At 39.2% G+C, this 21,446-nt stretch overlaps 1 protein-coding gene across 3 annotated transcripts in view; it reads left to right on the top strand.

Moving 5' to 3' along the window:
- The first annotated feature begins 2,688 nt into the window (after nucleotides 1-2,688).
- The window catches only part of LOC134666746 (uncharacterized), a 29,487-nt gene continuing 10,729 nt past the window's right edge, over nucleotides 2,689-21,446 (top strand). Inside the window, exons 1-8 of one of the 3 annotated variants that reach the window (XM_063524009.1) lie at nucleotides 2,689-2,978; nucleotides 8,257-8,404; nucleotides 9,034-9,139; nucleotides 16,248-16,306; nucleotides 19,018-19,229; nucleotides 19,995-20,093; nucleotides 20,980-21,084; nucleotides 21,330-21,408. In XM_063524009.1, the coding sequence (XP_063380079.1) occupies nucleotides 2,737-2,978; nucleotides 8,257-8,404; nucleotides 9,034-9,139; nucleotides 16,248-16,306; nucleotides 19,018-19,229; nucleotides 19,995-20,093; nucleotides 20,980-21,084; nucleotides 21,330-21,408 (1,050 nt within the window). In that variant the 5' untranslated portion in view covers nucleotides 2,689-2,736. Of the gene's footprint in view, nucleotides 2,979-7,237; nucleotides 7,339-8,256; nucleotides 8,405-9,033; nucleotides 9,140-16,247; nucleotides 16,307-19,017; nucleotides 19,230-19,994; nucleotides 20,094-20,979; nucleotides 21,085-21,329; nucleotides 21,409-21,446 lie in introns of those variants that run through there. The other 2 variants (XM_063524012.1, XM_063524010.1) reach the window with 2 other exon arrangements.

The following is a 21,446-nucleotide window of genomic DNA, read 5'->3' as shown; positions in this document are numbered from 1 at the left end:
CTAGGGAAAGCAATAGGGCTCTGCCAATGTACTGACAATTTTGTTTCGAGCCCATGCATGCAGCAGTGCTGTAGGAGAGGACAATATGATTTGGACAACGTTTTTGATAAGTCCTTTTTTTTCAGCAATAAAAGTCTCATGCAATTTTATTATACGATCAAAATAAACTACATTAAATATTGCTATTATGGTTTTCATTACTGGGTCATTTTATGTTCATGTGTAAAAAATATTAAAATAAACAAAATTGTTGCGTGGAACTAGACGAAATAATTTGCATCGGGGCTCGTATCCCAACTTTCGGGTCAAATCTCTCGGCCATTTTTGATTTTATTAGATAAAAGTTTTTCCTACAAAACATGCTTATTTTAGCGTATTCTCTACAATAACACAATTAAAAATAGGTGTTATTAATGACACAATATCCATCGAAATTTTTACCAAGACCTAGATTTTTCCCAACTTTCGGTTCAAATGTGTTGGCCATTTTCGCTTATATTATTATTATTAGCGTTATGATTGAAATTTTTCTAAATCTTTTACGATTTTAATTTGCACTTTTGGTCAAAAAAAATCTAAGTCTATTTATTACACCCTCTTTGCTTTAGGCCGGGCCGATCCGAATTCGGAAAAAAATACTGTTATCTTCACAGGTTAATAAACACAAGCGCGAAGCTTGAAATCGCCGCGACGGTGAAGTACTATGAACTTGTAACATTTTTAGTAATACACATTTTCCGCACCCAGTCACATGAGTCACAGTCAGTCAGTGCGAACGAAAAGTTTACATTGTTCACCGCTCGCGCGACTGCAAGACCGTGCAAGTGAAAACGACTGTTCATTTAATGGCGTCTGAACTCAACTTGCGGCATTCATTATTCATTAGGTAAACTTAATCAAAAGAAAATAAAAAAGTATACCTATGCGTAAATAATTTACCCCCCGAAAAATAACACAGTAATGGTTTCTGAGCGCAGAAAAATCTCAAAATAACTGATGCAGTGCAATAAGTAGTATAGATACAGACTAAAAGAAATTAATCATTACACTAAAAAAATAACTGCTACTATCAAACTAAATGACACCGTCATATCAAGGTAACAAGTCTCATTTTGCCATGAGTATTATAATAAACATTATTGTGGATGTAACGCATGAATCTACTATAGAATCCTACCTTCTACTTATGATGTAACGTCAAGGTGTCAGTGCAAGTGTCAACTGCGTTCACTGCGTTCCTAAATAATACGAATTTCAAAACGAAACTTTTCCAAAATTCGACTAGCTTGAAAAGTCACAAAAATTGCCTCAAGATCGTAAGTCACACACATGTCACACGAGAAGGCGAAAAGTCACGAAAAATGTGACTTTTGTGACCATCTGGCAACACTGTACTCAACCGAAGAGTGTGCCAATCATTCCAAGAACCTTCGCATTCTTACTCGTATTTTTAACCACAGCTCGAAAAGCAACAAGTTGTTAACGGTTCACCAATAGCCCTGCGAATGCCGAATTCGGTTAAACTGAGTCAGTTCCCGCCCGCGAGTCAACCGCGTAACTTCGACGCGTAAAAACTTTGCCGATTTTCAGGATAGTTATGTGATAAAGAGCTAGTTTACTTGCGAATGGCAATTTGCCAGGAAATATTAGCGGTTTTATGAAGAAACTTGTATCAAGAAATCGCGTTTTATTATAAAGTGTTTGTATAAAAACGTGTACCTACGTTTCCCAAAAAACCGGGCAAGTGCGAGTCGGACTCGCGCACGAAGGGTTCCGTACCATAATGCAAAAAAATAAACAAAAAAAAAAACAAAAAAAAAACGGTCACCCATCCAAGTAGGTACTGACCACTCCCGACGTTGCTTAACTTTGGTCAAAAATCACATTTGTTGTATGGGAGCCCCATTTAAATCTTTATTTTATTCTGTTTTTAGTATTTGTTGTTATAGCGGCAACAGAAATACATCATCTGTGAAAATTTCAACTGTCTAGCTATCACGGTTCGTGAGATACAGCCGGACCGGCCGGATACGGACGGACCGACGGACGGACGGACGGACAGCGAAGTCTTAGTAATAGGGTCCCGTTTTACCCTTTGGGTACGGAACCCTAAAAAGGTGTATGCTATTCCGATGTGTCGGAAGCCGGTGTTGCTCGAAGGTATGTTATAGGATGTGAGCGATGTCAAAACATTTCCTTTTATTTTATTTATAATTACCGTTTCTTTTTACGTCACCAGGCTGTATCTCACGAACCGTGATAGCTAGACAGTTGAAATTTTCACAGATGATGTATTTCTGTTGCCGCTATAACAACAAATACTAAAAACAGAATAAAATAAAGATTTAAATGGGGCTCCCATACAACAAACGTGATTTTTGACCAAAGTTAAGCAACGTCGGGAGGGGTCAGTACTTGGATGGGTGACCGTTTTTTTTTTTGCTTTTTTTGTTTTTTTTTTTTTTTGCATTATGGTACGGAACCCTTCGTGCGCGAGTCCGACTCGCACTTGCCCGGTTTTTTTTTTTCAATGTGGCGCGCGCACAGCTCTTGTGAGCAAGGATCCCGCTAAGGATACGGGCGAGCCTTGCTCATATGCAGATCTGTCGCCAGTTTTCCCTTAGTCGCCTTATAGGTACGACACCCACGGGACGAGATGGGGTGGTGCTATTCTTTTCTGTTACCGGCACCACACGAATAGCATACACCTGAGGAAAGCCACGTGATCATGCCAGAATGCCAGGCAAGCACGACCCGAACACTCTCTGGGTCGCCCTCAACGAGCTCGGCGAAGGCGACATCTTCCAAGTCTACCCTCGCCTCCTGGCGCAGTTGCTGCTTCAGGAGGAGGCGGCGAGGCAGGATGGAGACACGAGCGAGGCGGAGAGGCTCGTGCTGCCGAGTGATAAGGAGTGGAGGCTGCAGCAGTACTTCCTGCTGGTAGCGATGCAGAAGGGTCTGGAGCTGGAGAACGTATTGTGAGCATAGTCTAATAAAACATGGTCATCTCTTCCCAGTGTGACACAAGCCTAAGTCACAATAACATGGCCGCTATATATAGCTATCGCATATTATCATATAGCGCTGTCGCATGATGATGTAGGCTTGTGTCAGTCAGGTGACCTAGAAGAGACGGGAAGAGAGTAGGTACCAGGCGGAGTATATTATTATACCATGATTGTGAGGGTTTTATATTTCTATACATATAGGGCAGATTTTCGATTTATAAACGTACGTACGTACCGGCAAAGTACGAGTCGGACTCGCGCACGACGGGTTCCGTACAATTACCAAAGAGAATTTGAAACACACTATTCTCATTGCCATTACGAAAAAAATCAACACGAAAAAATCACGTTTCTTGTATGGGAGCTTACTTATATTGTAATATATTCAGTTTTTAGACTTTTTAGTATTTGTTGTTATAGCGGCAACATAAAATACTTAGATCATCTGTGAAAATTTCAACTGCCTAGCTGTCACGGTTCATGAGACAGACTGGTGACATACAGACAGACGGACAGACGTACGCGGAGTCTTAGTAATAGGGTCCCGTTTTTACCCCTTTGGGCACGGAACCCTAAAAAAGCAAAACATATGAACAAAAGCTATTTAGGTACTTTATCAGAAGCTTTGCACAAACGGCCGGCAACGCACTAGGTACCCCTCTAGTGTTGCGGGTGTCCAAGGGTGCCGGTAATCGCTTACCATCAGAGAATTCGTATCCCCATTTGCTTATCATGTCATTAAAAACAATTTAGAGTTTTCGTTTGCCTTCCAAAAAAACATGTGAACTCAAATAAACTTTGTAAAATACTGAAAACCCATAACAATCAAAACCCTGATCACATAATGCCTACAAACGAGGTAATTTGCCAACTTCCCCTACATAACAATGTGTGCCGACATGTGTGTGGCCCTGACCCGCTAAAGGTCTTATCGAACATCTCCGCCAAACCCTACGGCGGGGTAGATAAGCTTAATATTGATTCAAAAATACATCCTAATAATATACCTACATAGTATGTGCCAAACAGCGTCCCTCAAATTCGGTGTACTCGACTGCGATCGCCAACCCGCCTGCCAAGTGTGGCGATTATGGCATTCACCCCCCATCATGCAGGTCTAAGGGGGAGGCCTAAGATGTTCAGCAGTGGACGTCTTATAGCTGAGATAATGATGATGTGCCAAACGTAGAGAGAATTTAGAGTTACACCAAGATAACTCTGCAACGATTTGGCAGCACATACTGTGAAAGTGTACGTCATAATTTACCTATGATGTGACAAACACGCATTAAATTAAATTACTCGCTATTGCAATACCGAATTGATTTAACATTATTCACACAACATTCCACGTTGAAAATAATCTCTATTACAAACCCCGTAGAGTTCATAAAAGCATGACCGGATTCTTCGCACTCAAATAGTGTTCAGTCGCTATCAGACATATCGGAGCGGCCAAGGTGCTCAAAAATATCTAAGCATGCACTTTAACGCCTTGATAATAGAGGCTTTGTTCAGATTTTTGTGAGCACCGCGGCCGCTCCGATATATCTGATGGCGACACATGAAGTACTTAGGTAGGCTATTACAGTCGCCACCAGATATATCGGAGCGGCTAAGGCGCTCACAAATATCTGAACACGCCTCTATTGTCAGGGCGTTAGAGTGCGTGTTCAGATATTGTGAACACCTTGGCCGCTCCGATATATTTGATGGCGACTGTACGTGTGAGGCGTCGGAAATAGGTAGTTTGCATGTTGCATCTCAATGCTATTATCGGTACTACGATTAACCTATTTTCTAAGGTTTCTAGCAATTCACGAGCTTAAAATAAGCCCAAGTCCGTCTAAGCTAACTCTGCACTGAACTTGTTGCAGGTAACAAAGTGTGGTAGCGCTACTATACATTTAACATTTAGAGTTAGACCGTAAAAAGTTTGCAGCGATTTTGATAGCCCACGCAGCGCAAGTGTCATTTTAAACGTCAAACTTCTATGAAATTATGACGTGTACATAACACTTGACATTGCGTGGGCTATCACATCCGCTGCAGACTTTTATTGGTGCGACTATAGGAACTCGTACTTATCTGAACATGTGTTGGTGCGAGCGAGACGCACGATAACTAATTGACATCATTTATATATCATTCTGAAGTCCATCTATGTTCGTACAGTCGCCATCAGATATATCGGAGCGGCCAAGGTGTTCACAATATCTGAACACGCACTCTAACGCGTTGACAATAGAGGCGTGTTCAGATCTTTGTGAGTGCCTTGACCGCTCCGATATATCTGATGGCGATTGTACACACATTCACTGCCAGCGCGCGCTACGCGCTACGAGCGTAGACGATCACGTTCTACGCTTTGTAGCGAAGAGCGCCTACGAACAGGAAACCTTCTTAGCGCCACTTGCACTATCCCACTAACCCGGGGTTAATCGGTTAAACCGTTAACCCAGTATCAAATTGTACTGGTAACCATGGTAATTCGAGGTTTAACCGGTTAACCCCGGGTTAGTGGGATGGTACTGCCCTTAGAGGGTGAATGTGTTAAAATTAAATAAATGTGCAAATGTGCAAACATCATTTTGATGACCTTAAAGCCTTATTTCGCCTGCCCACTTTCTTCGAAGGCTGCAAAAATATGTGACACACGCTTATAGCTCTACGAAGATCGTGTCAGATATTTTTGCGGCTTTCGTTATGTAACATATTATTGCACGAGATTGTACAAAAAGCTCCTAGTGAGTATTCAAATCAAAAAAAAAAAATCAAAATACATTTATTTCAGATAACTAAGATCCATACATTGATACATTCGACTCACAATAATAAATAATCATACAACACCATTACAATATAAATGCTAAATTAAATTAAAATACTAAAAATAAAAATAAAATTATAATAATAAAATCACATTTAAAATTAATAAATTAGGCACAGAAACAAATTAAAAATTAAAACACATAATAAAAATTTATATTTAAAATCACAGAAAAACTATTTGTCATACGACACACACCCCTTGAGACTGTCTACCCACCGTTTCTGTATATGACAGCTACACATCCTTTCAGCAATGACTTTTAGAATGCTGTTGTGACTATCCCTCAATCGCCTCTGCAGTCTGCATCGACGCGTACTTTTTGCGCATTATGGCGTGAAACCCATCGACGCGCGCGCCTACGAACATACCTGAGGCGCTGCATCTACGGGGCAGTCCCATCAGCATTCTAAAAGCATTGTTGTAGTGGACACGCAGTGCGTCGTATGCTCGTCGCGTGTATCTAGCCCATAGGCTACCCGTGTAGAAAATCTGGCAAAAGGCTTTAAAAAGAGTTATTTTAACTTCCTGCGTGCTACGGGCAAACCTACGGGCCAGCATGTTGCTTCTCACAGCCAACGCCCTGCGCTCTCTCTCAATGTCAGGGTCATCAGACAAAGTCTCAGTGATGATGTGCCCTAGATACTTAAACTGCTTAACTATGCTCAGCTCAGAACCATTCAGTACAACAGGAGGAATATTGGAAGGCTGGAAATTTCGTTCCGTTTTAAAAACCATTACCTCACTCTTCTTACAGTTGTACTGTAAGCCATGCACTTGAGCATAGTTTTCACACGTACGGACTAGCTCACGCAACGCTCCGATCGACACGACACGTTTAAGGTATTATATTCGGGGTCCCTTTGTTTCCCATAAAGTTTTAAGTCATAATGTATTGTTTGCCATATTATCGTTAGTCATAAAACTGAAACCGTTAACTTTTCAGGATTTTCGTAAGGTTATGCTGTAGATGGGTTAGGTTAGGTTAGGTTTGTTTTATGGCAATCCTGAAAAGTTACGCGTTTCTGAGAAAAACCAATTATGACTAACGAAAATTCGGACAAACAATACATTATGACTTAAAACTATTTGGGAAACAATAGAGACCCATTATATTCTTTGACAAAAAGCTAGTAAAATCGTGCAAAAAGAGAAATGTCTCTGCAGACTTTTCTTGGTCCAACTTTTTTTCTACCTAGATTTTTAAATCTGGCTGAAAACGTAACATGAACAATTTTACTGTCAGATAGTAAAATGTCACAAAACTTCAAATAACATTTTCCATCAAAATATATAAAAAAAACTTTACAAATTTCGTATCTCAATATTTTCCATCCGCGCTTTTTTCTCTTTAAGAAACGGTTACTATTTTGCCATTTACTTACTAAAATGGAAACATCTTGATTAATTACCGTATATTGTTTGTGTGGATTTAATAAGCATGTGTAACAAAAAATAAATGGAGGAAGAACTACCTGGTGAAAATTTGATTTCAGTCGAGTAAGTCTTTTTATTTTATATACTCTCTTTAGGTATTTAAATGAAAGTAAACAAAAAATGAAATAAAAAATAAAATATTGCATGATTAATGTACCTACACGTTCCCTGTGCGTGTGCATGCATCATATGTGTAGCATTTTAGGGTACATATGATACGTGCATGCACCACTAATGATGCACGACCCCATATAAACTTAAAGCATTGCCAAAATTTACACGTGTGAGCTAGGTCTTTTTTATTTGCATGCACATACTGGCTATGAACCTTTTGACAAAAAACACGTTGCACGTGAGGACTCAATTTCTGGTTCCTATTAGGTACACAGGGACGTGTTAAAGTCAGGTCGTTGGTGACTGATCCAGGCGGATTTGTATTTGGTTGGTTAACCGATAAATGTTATAATATAAACACCCGAAAATTAAAAAAAATGTTTGTTTACTTTTATTTAAATAGGTAGCTAAAGATAGGTATACAGACTTAACAGACTATAGTAAGTATCACTTTTGGGACGTTTCGAAGTAAAAACATTAAAGATTTACATGCGGTTTATGTCTTTAAGGATAAAAATAGGGACGGTAGGTAGGTTATGAAAAATTGAAAATACGTCAGTCTCAAAAATATAAAGCAATTCTTTCATATAATAATATCTCCGTAACTACACAACTTAAGAGGTAGATTTTTTGTGTTATTGGTGACTTATATTTATCGTAGATTACTTGCATATGCATAACTCCGTACCATTATTGTTGTATAGGGCAATAAACGTGTTTTTTTTTGCCGTTTTTTGCGTAATGGTACGGAAGCCTTCGTGCGCGAGTCCGACTCGCACTTGGCCGGTTTTACACGCTTTTACTTTTAAATTTAATACTTCTACATTCAGTTGGTATTTGCAATTAACAACCTGCCATTTTTTACAGAAATGAAGCGGAAAAAACCCGGAAGCCCCCCGAAGACTTAGTCGAAGAGTGGGCCCCATGGCGACTCGTGGTGTCAATTAAAAATTCCAACGCACCCCCGCCCGTTGCCGTGCGGTCCCCTCCTGGATACGCCTGGGACATTGCTCAGGTCTGATGTGAAAACTATCCTGTCATTTCCCGCCCTCGTACTATGTCCATACCAAATTTCATTGAAATCAGGTAACGGTTAAAAGTACAGACTGTACAGAGTTACTTTCGGATTTTTAATTATTAGTACGGATTGTCTGAATACCATGTGTGTGTGTGTGTGTGTGCGTGCGTGCGTGCGTGCGTGTGTGTGTATGGCACTATCCCTTTCGGCTATTTAGGGTTGTCAAAATTCAAGTGATTATCTTATCTGTGGTCTGTGCACGAACAACAAGGAAGTCAAGTGGTGCCAACCCTAATAATTGCTCGAAGCAATGTTGAGCCGAACTGCCGGCCTAGCCAAGGTTACAATCGCTATCGCTTCGACAACGAAAACCATTATGTCTCTCTATCACACTTCCATATTAGTGCGACAGTGACAGTTGCGTTTCGATCGCTACGGAGCGAAAGCGATCGGCATCTTGGCTACGCGGCCTGAGCCGAGTTCGACCGAAGTCGGGAGTGTCTCTTCACTGCCCCAATGCTGCCAACAGTGCCAACTCAGTCCGGCTGCCCGTATTCCGTATTCTTTTACATAGTTTTATTTGAAGATAGGTATACATATAATTTGTGTTCGCTTCCGTCCGACAGGTCTTGAAAGCAGCCCACCTGCTCTCGAAACCCCCGAAGAAGGTAGACTTCGCTGATGAACAGCAAATGCGATGCGTCTACGCTCTCATCTACGATGTGTTTCGGTGTAAGTGCCCCGTTGCTCTCGTAAAAAAAATTGGATTTTTAACACTAATTTGTTACTACTGGTTAGCTGGGAAAGATGTGATGCTGACAATTTATCTTATGATTCTAAAAGAGCAATTATAATATATATTTATTTATATATTTCGGGGATTTCGGAAACGGCTGTAGCTATTTCGATGAAATATGCTATATGAGGGTGGGCGAAAAATCTCGGGGAAAACCACGGAAGAAAGAATGAGCGCGCCGCGGGAAAACGCGCATTTTGGAGTTTTTTGTTTTCTGAGGAAAGCTCGGTCTCCTAGATATTTGACCATACGTGACGTTTTCGAAAATACTTTCTGTTTCAGCTTGAGAAAAAATATGAGAAAAGAGTTTTATGCGTAACATTAACATTATGGTGGCGCCCGAGTGGATATGACGCCCGACTTTCAATCCGGAGGTCGTGGGTTCAAATCCTGGCTCGTACCAATGAGTTTCTCGGAACTTATGTACGAAATATCATTTGATATTTACCACTAGCTTTTCGGTGAAGGAAAACATCGTGAGGAAACCTGCATTACATCTGCGAAGAAATTCAAAGGTGTATGTGAAGTCCCCAATCCGCATTGGGCTAGCGTGGGGACTATAGCCCAAGTCCTCTCGCGCATGAGAGGAGGCCTGTGCCCAGCAGTGGGACATATATAGGCTGAATTATTATTACATTATGACAATCAATTATTATGCGACGAGATAGGATCCCGCATAAGTAATTGTTTTTTTAGGGTTCCGTACCCAAAGGGTAAAACGGGACCCTATTACTAAGACTTCGCTGTCCGTCCGTCCGTCCGTCCGTCCGTCTGTCACCAGGCTGTATCTCACGAACCGTGATAGTGATAGACAGTTCAAATTTTCACAGATGATGGATTTAACAACAAATACTAAAAACAGAATAAAATAAAGATTTAAAAATGGGGCTCCCATACAACAAACGTGATTTTTGACCAAAGTTAAGCAACGTCGGGAGTGGTCAGTACTTGGATGGGTGACCGTTTTTTTTTTGCTTTTTTTTTTTTTTGCATTATGGTACGGAACCCTTCGTGCGCGAGTCCGACTCGCACTTGCCCGGTTTTTCATCGTATTATCTCGGAAATGTCCGTAGGTAGGCATTTGTCATGTTACTTCAGTCAATCTCAGTACTTTTTGTACCGAGACTGACTGAAATACAGTGGCGTAGCTAGGCGTGGGTGAAGTGCATGGGCCTCGCCCCCTAAGGTGGGCCTCGCCCGAGGCCCCTTCGAGGACAGTGAAGGGCCTCGCAGATGCGATTTCGCCCACAGCTAGATTCGTTCACACTACGCCACTGCTGAAATAGCAAGACACGTTCGTACGTTTCCGTGAAAATACGATGGAAAATAATTATGCACTAGATCTGTAGCTGATACCAGCCATTTTGCACGAAAGTAGAAAGATTGTTTTTCGAAATACATATCAAAGTGTCATCGCGGTAAAGTTGGCACCTGGCAGTTAATAACGTCACGCCAACGTTCGCAACTTTATTGTACCCATTGATAGCAACACTTAAGAGGGGGCTAACGCAACGTCGACGTTTTTATACCATTTTAACACGTTTTAATATAAAATAACATGAAAAAATCACACGAAAACTAGACTCTTACCAAAACCTTAAAAGTTAAAAGGCTCTTCAGAAAAAATCAAGATAGTATTTCTAAATTTCATTTACTTTCACGTATGTATACATATCCTTTGCATTACAGAGTAAGTAATTGAAATAAAAGGTCCATATCTCCCGTCGCAAGTTTTGCGCGTCATATCTTTTGTTCCCTTTTATTTTACTGGTTTTACGCCCCCTCTTAACGTTCCTCGGTGGACCTTATGCCATCGTAACAAGACTTATATATGAATTTACAGTCAGTGTCGGCGCGATTCGGGAAATGAATTAGAGATTCACTAGATATGAAATAGTAAAGATATGTGACGTTCCACGCCAAAAGGTACCTTATGACGGTCGGCGCTTACGCTATTATTAACTCCGCTCCAATATTATTGCGGCGCTATGCGGTGCCTTTTGCCGTAGAACGTCACATATCTTTACTATTTCATATCTAGTGATTCTCCAATTAATTTCCCGAATCGCGCCGTGTGTCAGTGTAGACCAACCAGGGGTCTCTAAACTTTTTTACCTGAGGGACATGTTGCGCCTCAGAAACTTTAGCGCGGGCCAACGTCGGCACCATTGGAATCAGTGTTGCCAACTCGGATTTTGAAAAAATGCTAGACGAATGTCTAGATTATGCCAAAATTATGCCAATTTTTTTTTGAAATATGCTAAAAAAATGCTAAAATGTCAACTTCAAATTAGATACTTAAAACACATACATTTTACAAAATTTACCGCCTTTTTCTACTGACAAGATCTGCTCGACCAACTTTATATAGTCCGTTGACGTCCATCCGTCCACAAAAGTCAAAATTCATATGAAAATATGAACAACATAAGGCGATGGCGCATATTGTTGCTGCCAAGTTGGTGCAAACTTGGCTTAGACTAAATTATGCTAAAAAATATGCCAGATGCTAAAGGGAAAATTTTGGTGCCAAAGCGAGTGAAAACATGCCAGATCTGGCATCATTTATGCCAAGTTGGCAACACTGATTGGGATATCTGGTTGCTGCTGTTAGGGCAGAACCCCTGGAGCCTGGCTCCCGCGGGCCGTATTGGAACGCTGTCGGCGGGCCGGATTGGAACGCTTCGCGGGCCGGATTGGGCCCGCGGGCCGGGGTTGGCGAGCCCTGGTGTAGACGATGTTTCAGACTCAGAATGTTATTTAACTTTTATCAGCTCATCGCGTAGGAAGCCATTTGTATAACTGCAATAAACTGGCTTGAGGAACTAACTTTTAAAGTAGCATCGGTTTATGCCTACGTTATAATATTATATAGCTTTAGCGCTGTATGCCGCTATATGAAACAGTCAAATTTTTCAGCATCACTGCTGTATACTTCGTTTTTTTTAGCATTAGAAATTAGGTAAACAATCTTGATGTGTCTTTTAATTGAAAAAAACATTTTAAAAATAAGTTACGGCAAATACGTAACAATTATGTATCTAATACGATAATTTATATTCTCCTGCTTTCATAAGTAATAGTTTTTGATTTTTAAAAAGCGTTTTTCAATTAAAAGACGTTCCAAAGTCGCTTACCTTCTTTCAAGTTCTTTCTAATGCTAAAAAAAAACGAACTTTAGATAATATCAATCAAGATAAAATTGAGAGCCCTAAGTAAAACTTTCAACAGCGGATATCTTAAAAAACTATTCAAGATATTGAAGACTTGACTACCTAAATTAAACTTGTAGCAAATTTATCGCATTCACTGCCACCCTCTTTTCCTGGACATTCACCAGGTGCCACACTTTGCTGTCACTATATATTATGAACGCGTCTGTGCGTCAAAGGCACAGCGTGAAAGCTACGGTGACGCATATATGCGTCGGTGGAAGTGAATGCGTTAATCAAGTGTCGATTTGTCTAAGCACTCTAAGCAGTCATATCGTTAAGACACAGTCTCCAAGATATTAAGTGACAAACCGAAAATGGACCTTCTTATTAGGCGTGTCCAAAAATTTGTGAGGGTCTTGGCCGCTTCGATATACCTACATAACTGATGGCGAATGAACATTTTGTACCTACCATGTAGTCTTGCAGTACAAAAATGAAACGATTTATACATTTTTTTCGTCTGATCGATAGGTAGGTAAAATTTGGTGTATATTTAGATATAATTTCCTCCATTTCGCTGCGGCTTCCTCAGCCGAAAGCCTCAAGCGCCGCAAATATGCCGCTCTGGGAAGCAGCTACATATTTGCGGCGTTTGGTGTCGAAACTTTGGGGCCGTGGGGGCCAAGTGCGCGTCGACTGTACAAAGACTTGTCGGCGCGCTTAATAGAGGCTTCTGGTGACCAGAGGGCTGGCCACTATTTCGCCCAGCGTATTAGCATCGCTATACAGCGGGGAAATACGGCCAGCCTTCTGGGCACCTTGCCCGTTGACGGCGACCTGGGGCAAATTTTTTTTCTATAGTTTTGTAAGTTTTATTATGTTTGTTTATTCCTTTCTTTGTTTTTATCAATAAATAAAATTTCCTGTTCTGTACAGTCGACGTCAAAGATATGTATACTTTTTTCGCCTTATTACAAAGGAGTAAGGTGCTAAAGTGTAAACATATCTTTGACGTTGAACGTACAAGATGTTGATCTTTATTTCTGCACTCCAATTCTCTATTAGACATTTTTATTACAAACGTAAAAAGCTATTTTTATTTGCCATTCGTGTCTTTTACTTTTCTATATAGTATTGTCGATAAAAACCAAGGCCAGATGTTGCATGGTTCGAGAAACGAAGGCTTATAAATAATGTTATCGATGAAAGAAAACCGATTTGTACTCACTCGTATTGCATATGAGGCGAGTTCTTTTCAAAAGGACTTATTTCTCTATCAAAACCGTACAAAAATAAGCCGGTTTGAAAAAAACACTCCTCCATGCCGTGTTATGTGATAGAGATTTAAACTAGCAAATCTATGTGCTATAAAAGTTGAGAGCACGTTTTTATTTTCGCTTTTTGGTGCTATAAACGGTGTAAAAACAGTCGAATAAAAGTCCTGTAAGCGTTTACTCAACGCGAAAAGGCGCACTTATACAGACTAGAAGTGTTATAAAAATAGAGTAAGCGCTGATGTATAAGAAGCAAATCGATGCTGTAAGAGTTGAGTAAAAGTTGATATAAAGCGCTTCTAGTGTTTTAATAGCAACGATAGTGCTTTTATTCGATTATTTGTTCTATAAACATTATCAATTTGCTATTACTCAGTGAAAGTGTTCTATAAAAGCAGCCGCACTGCTTTTTCTCGGCAAAAATGTTTCGTAAAAGTAGCCGAATTGCTTTTACTCGGCATTTTGAATGTGTAAGAGTGCAGTAAATGCTTTTATTCAACAAATATGTGCTAAAAACGATCTCAGGTAAGCGATTATATTTCAATTATTTGATTAAGTTTGAGGCCTAATCGTCTTCACGTATCTAATAAAACAAAAAGGTACTTAAGTATTTTTTTACTGCTGTCATCCATGACATTTATTTTTACCGTGATTGTGTACATAAGTTTTTACTGTCTGTAAGTACACGTAATACAGTAAAACCTAGCGCGAAAAATACTTTATTGATAAAACCAAAGGCACTGGTTCATATATATTCATGGGCCGCCTATTTTCTTAAATTTCAATAAAAAAATATTAATTAAAATAAGTAAAAATTTGCTTACACGATCTAGTTTCTGTTATATCTCATTAATTCGACTATAAGTCGAGTAACTGCGTTTACTGCTACACTTATAGCACATGTTGTCGCCATGTTTATGGATTTATAGTCCGGTGGCCGACTGCATGAAACCCTACCTGATAAAAAATAGAATAATCCTACTCTGTGGGGGTAGCTGACTTTTAGCAGCTTCAACTGCTCTTGGTCGGCCGTGGCTTAACTTGGCAAATTTTGCGCAAATGGCAAAAAAGTGGTACAAATATTCATCAAAAAAACAAAAGTGGTCAGCTACATCCTGTGTTGGCAGGTTCCTGTGTCCGACCGAATTTGTGGTACCACGTGAGCTACAATTTACTTCATCGAAAAATAGAATGTCACTTTTATGGTAGGATTGCTGCCATTCACATTTTTTTTAATGCGGACGGACTGCAAAAGCTATCAGGCTAAGGTGAGGCCGACCAAGACATACGTCAACAAATTTAATGTAGGTATTACAATCAGTTTTTTTCATTCTATTTTTCGATGAGGTAAATTGTAGTTGTCACGTGGTACCACAAATTCGGTCGAACACAGGAACCTGCCAACACAGGATGTAGCTAACCACTTTTGTTTTGCTGTCCTCAAAGGCAGCTATCCTACCCTGCAAGTTTCATTCTATTATACGATGGGGGTTTTTTTTTTGATGAATTTTTGTGCCACTATTTTGCCATTTACGCAAAATTTGCGAAATTAAGCCGCGGCCGACCAAGAGCAGTTGATGCTACTAAAAGTCAGCTACCCCTACAGAGTAGGATTTTCTATTTTTTTATCAGGTAGGGTTTCATGCAGTTGGCCACCGGACTATATTGAAACGTACAACATGGCTGACTTGTGCTGTTAATGTAGTTCAAAACTCTTTAAAAGTACTCTAAGCTGAATACATTTTGAATAAAACCTGTAAATACACTTCAGCTCCTATAACAGCGGTTTGAGCCCCATTACCCGAATTATGATATAAGCGCGCTGTTACAGCAGCATTGTTGCCAAATGGTTATTGGATTGCTTTTAATAGGCTTTTATAGCAACAGAGAAGAGAGTTGAGTAACAGTTGTATTAAAGCGCCTTATTCAGACAATTAGCTATTCTATAGCTGTTATATGATTTTAATAGAACAATTATGCAGAATAAAAGTGATTTAGTAGCGCTAATTCAGCATTTATTAAAAGGTGGAATAAAAGTGCTAAAAGATAGTGCTATAAACGTTTATACGACATGATTATAGCACTAATTAGCGAAAATTGCTAAATAGTCGAGTTAACCGCTATTATACGATATATTGGTGTTTCAACAACCGTAACTCGGCTGTTATACGATTACAGGCTGAGTAAATCAATTCTTATACGACGATTTTGCTAGTTGGGTTGTCATGAACTTGATGTTATTTTCCGTTGATCTAGATTACCTAGAACTATGTAATTTGGCAAGTAATATCGTATAACACTACAAGTACTTACAAATTATAACTTTGTATTTAAAGAACAAAAATAAAATAAATCTGCGAAGAAATTCAAAGGTGTACGTGAAGTCCCAACTCGCATTGGGCTAGCGTGGGGACTATAGCCCAAGCCCTCTCGCGCATGAAAGGAGGCCTCTGCCCAGCAGTGGGACGTATATATATATATATATATAGGCTGAAATATTATTATTTATTTTAAGTTAAATCTATAAGGAACCGACGAATTGGATTCGCACTTGTCCGTTTCTTTAGTATGCCCTCTATTGCAGTTTATAATGATTTATATCATGGTTGTTACAGATAAGTCCATATTAGAACAAGCTATAGAAGACATCGACTTTTTCGGCAACTTCCCACAGGTAATATAATTTTTCTGGAACACCTAACTGCCATGACATAAATATACAGTGAAACCTGGTTAATTGGCACCTGCATAAATGGAAAACCTCAATAATTGCAACCAAAAGTCCGGTCCCGGTCCCTTGAGACCAAAAGGCCTCTATAATTGAAATTTTGGAACCTCTATAATTACAATTTAGATTTTAGTGTTTTTCGTAATTTTGCCTCTGTAATTGACCACATCGCAACTAAGACCTCTATAAATTTTCAATAAATTGACACTGTGTTAAAAAATCCGTTAATATTCCTCTTTTTTTTACCTCTATTATTGAAACGAGTCTTACTTATTACCTCTGTAATTGAAATAATGTAGTTGTAGACAGCAGAAACAATATTTTAATAGCAATGATCATTTTATTTATATCTTCATCCAGAAATCAATTTATTTATTGGGTATCTATCACAGCCTATAGTAGGTGAAATAGTGTTGTTAAAATCAAAAACAAAGTATGCTTTTGACATTTTAATAAAACTTTCTTCTACAATTCAATGGAATTTTTAAACCCAAATGATTAATAAGAAAATAAAGTAGTAATTAATGTAGTGTAAAAGTGCAAGTATTGACAGAAGCGTGTAAATCTACTTTCAATGGTTATTTGCACCTCTATAAAAGAAATTTGTCAGAACGCAACCTCTATTAATGAAAACCTCTATAATTGACACAACGATTTTTTTGAACCTCGTTAATTGACACGACCTGCTTAAATGAAAAACCTGGTTAATTGACAAAAAATGAAAAAATGGCCGGTCCCTTGAGATTGCAATTATCCAGGTTCCACTGTATTAAATTTCCGCTACCTAAAGGTTTACGCTACCTAAGTCCGCTTACTGTTTACTTCTACTTGGGTTACTGTATTCATTGTATTGTTTTATTAAAATTATAAGTTTTTGTTTTCATTGTTTGTTTTCTATTTAGATGTGTGCAATAAAGAGTAAGTAGGTAATACGAGTAGGTACCCATTTCACACACACACACACAATAAAATCATTTCACATTGAACTTGCGCGAGTTAGCGTTATCAAGGTTGCATTTAAACGTCGTTATCAAACGTAATAACTTCAGTTTAACTGGATCAGAGACAAGTTGCTTATGGAGACAGGCAATATACAATTATATTACATACAACATGCGTGCCTCGATACTGTTAAAGATGGCACCACACGCGTGGGGTGAAAAGAGTATAGGTACTTCAAACCAATATTTGTTAATGTTTATAATAAATTTTACCGAACTAAGTTGCTCAGTAAAATCTCCGCTTAAATACTCGTATATCGCTATTTAACAGTTAAATACCTAACTAATGTTATACGGAATACGGTGTTAACTAACAAAGCATCGTGCAAGCATGTGCGATTAATGCGATTATACAGTCGACGTTAAAGATGTTTTACACTTTTGCACCTTATTCCTTTGTAATAAGGCGAAAAGTGTAAACATATCTTTGACGTCGACTGTACATATATATATATATATATATATGTAAGTTAATACGCACATTTATATACTGAGTACCAATCTTCATTTAATACTAGTCTCTGAGCAAAAGGTTACAATAAAATTCGTCCCATCAAACTCGCATTAGCTCGCATGTCCGCGATCCGTTTCTTTTCTTTTCTTTAAGGACGCTCACGAAAATGACTCTATATTTATGACAAGCTATTTCAGTTAAAGGCAGGTGCAGGTAAAGTGGCCCCGATTAATGTTTAGATTTATCGCCTGATTCGAGTGAAAGTTATGAAAGTATTATAGGAGGCGCCCTATTTTTAAATTGGGCAATTTGTGAAAGTAAATCCACTTTTGTGGCTGGTTTTTAGGGTTCCGTAACCAAAGGGTAAAAAACGGGACCCATTACTAAGACTCCAGCACTGTCTGTTTGTCTGTCACCAGGCTGTATTACATGAATGATAGCTAGACAGTTGAAATTTTCACAGATGATAGTATTTCATTAAAACAAATAAAAATAAATATGTGGGGCAACAAACGTGATTTATTTGCCGTTTTATGCGTAACTGTACGGAACCCTGCGTGCGCGAGCCCGACTCGCACTTGGCAGGTTTTCAATAAGTTTTTGGAACTGGCTTACATCCAAGTATCGGATGGTTTATTGGTTGCATTACTAGTATTTGGTTTGGAAATTCTAAAACGTGTTAATGTGGAAATTATAAACTTAAGAAATGAAAGGTAGGGTACATCGCCAATTATTAGCCAGTTTTCAATTACTGGCCACCTATACTAAAATGAATTCTGTGTATAGGTGAATAGAACTCATTTTTGTAAGAGGCGGCCAGTTATTGAACGAGTGGGTTGTGGATAAATTTCAGTTACTAGCCATTTTCCTTATACTGAAAATGAGTTTTATTTATCTGTAAATAGAATTCATTTTTGGAATAGGTGGCCAGTAATTGAAAACTGGCTAATAATTGGATTTTCGTACCTTATATACTAAAATGAACTTTGTTCACCTATAAATAGAAATCAAATTAAGTGGCCAGTAATTGGGGGGTGGCTAGTAATTGGCGATGTACCCTATATACTTACCTTTTTATTTACTTAGGTATTTGAAAGATGTCTTATTCAATTGTTTATTAAATATATATGCGGTAACGTGTACCTTTATGGTGTTATAAGTTTTTTATTACCAAATCAAACTAATAAACAAATATTATACAGTACGGCGACAATCATCACACAGTCTGGCTATTCCTCATGGAGCTGACCCGTCGGCGCTGGGGCGCGAGGCCCAGAGGCGAGGCCGAACGCGCGGTGAGGCTTTTGAAAGAGGCGGGCTCGCCGTACCAGGACATTGAGAATACTGTCTGGGAGCAACGAGTGCACTTCGCTGCCGCTATAGCCAGGATACGGATTAAGAATAGGGCTTTCTCGTAAGTTCAACTATTTATTCTAAATTCTTAAACTCAAATTTAGACTGGACAACAGTCTGGCTGTTCTACGTGGAGCTGACCCGTCGATGCTGGGGCGCGAGGCCCAGAGGCGAGGCCTAACGCGCTGTGAGTTGAAATAATTGAAGACATATGTTTAATATCACATGAAATAAGGTAAACGGATTCTATCGCGTATATTGAATTCATACTACATCATGCACAGATTCCACAGTGTAGTTTTTCCTCAGTCACTCGTTGACCACGAACGCGCTGTAAAGGGTTCGAAACGTCGGGATGTAGTATTCAAATGAAAATTCTTTGTATGAATAATTCAATATACAAAATATAATGCTTTTCGATAGTTTTATTTCATGAGTAATTACCAGACATCGTAACTTTTACAGCATAATTGGTGCAGCGGAGTGGTGTTAACGGAATTGTTATAGATAATTCCAACTAAAATGGTAAATTAAGCTTAATATTAACGTAATTAATCATTAGGGTTGAAATTGTTTATACCGTTTCCGTTAACACCACTCCGCTGCATCAAAAATGCTGTAAAAGTTACGATGTCTGGTAATTACCGCGGTAACCGCAGACAATATTAACTGAACATACTTATTTCTAAATTAATTAATGCGTTCAACTTCAAAAATAGGCTACAAATTAAATATTTTACGTGACAGCTATATATAAAATTGGACTGTCATAATGTTCCCATTCGACGCGACTGTAGTTCGGATAATGGAGGTTCTATTGTTTCAGATTAAGAGAGCTTCTGCCACCACACCTGAGAGACGAACCTCTGTCGACTTGCGTGAATAAAGAATCTGTCACTGGATGGGTCAATACCTTTAAAGCCACGTACGTACAACAATAATTAAAAGATTCAAATATATAGTTGGTCAAGCAGATCTTGTCAGTAGAAAAAGGCGGCAAATTTGAAAAATGTAGGCTATCGGATCGGCGAAGGGATATCGTCTCATAGAAAATTTGAATTTCGTGCCTTCTTACACTGACAAGATTTGCTTGATCTACATATATGAAATAATATGCGTTTGTGCCGCTCATGGAATGCCTCATTTGGATAGCATCTGCGGCGTACCTATCCTATTCTGTCCAACCAGTTAATACCAATTTCAATTTGTATTGTTTAAAGTGAAGACGCCTATAGTCTTTCTAAGATGGCTTTTAGTCGAGAATTTGGGACAGATTCCACTGTGGCGAGGTGACAGGGGTCCAGGGAACTAGCTGCGATAGCCAAAGGTGCCAGTTTGGATCCAGCCTTCACTGGACTTTAGTCACTTTCTTAATACCGGGTGTGGCCTGTAACATGAGCAAATACTAAATTTTTTAAAACATAGATTGTACTCCTCCAACGGTGACACTTTTGTTCAACAACTTTTAAAAATTATGAAGTATTTAGACTCCCTATTTTTCATACAAAATAAATATTATCTTCAATGGACGCGATCGCCACGCCATATCATTGTGATTGACGTTGCTTGTCACGCCTTAAACATAAAAAAATTCGCAATAAGTACACTGCGTCTTAGAATAAACTTTAAAGTGTATTAAAAATCAAACCACAAGTTATTTTTAAAAGTCGCTGAACAAATGTTGCTCAGTACGAGGAGTACAGCCTACGGTTAAATTTTTTGCTCATGTTACAGGCCACACCCGGTACACATCATCACACACACACACACACACCGGGCACATCTATTTCAGTCCATCGCATTGGTTTCAGGAAAGTAGCGAATCTTGTGATGAAGCTCCACGAGCTGGGCTACTCTTACAGTGGATCACGACAACTATGCGCAGGAGAGTACAGATTCGATCGCGTCTGCCCCAGGTTTGGTAGCTTTTCTAATGGCTCCTCTACACGATGGGCCAACGCCGGCCACTCCAAGGGACGCATTTATGCGTTATAGGGAGCAAGTGATATTGCTATCTCATTCTACCGCATGGCTGCGTCCCCTGGAGAGGCTGGCGCTGGCCCATCGTGTAGAGGAGCCATTACAATTTTTCTTGCCGAATCGAAAAGGGCAAATGAAGGATATTGATCTTCCTCACCACAAACTACTGTTACTTCACCAGGTTTATCACACTGCGCCCTCCAGCTGATAAAACCATCGGACAGCTGGAGCTGGTCAAAGATGGAATCATCGTGTTGCAGGTGATTGCAGGTTTTCTTATTCCACTATTCTATTTAAA

Source organism: Cydia fagiglandana, chromosome 8 (genome assembly GCF_963556715.1).
Source record: "Cydia fagiglandana chromosome 8, ilCydFagi1.1, whole genome shotgun sequence".
In the NCBI taxonomy this organism is placed as follows: Eukaryota; Metazoa; Arthropoda; class Insecta; order Lepidoptera; family Tortricidae; genus Cydia; species Cydia fagiglandana.
The sequence above is the reverse complement of the archived record's forward strand: the minus strand, read 5'-3'. Positions and strand labels throughout refer to the sequence as shown.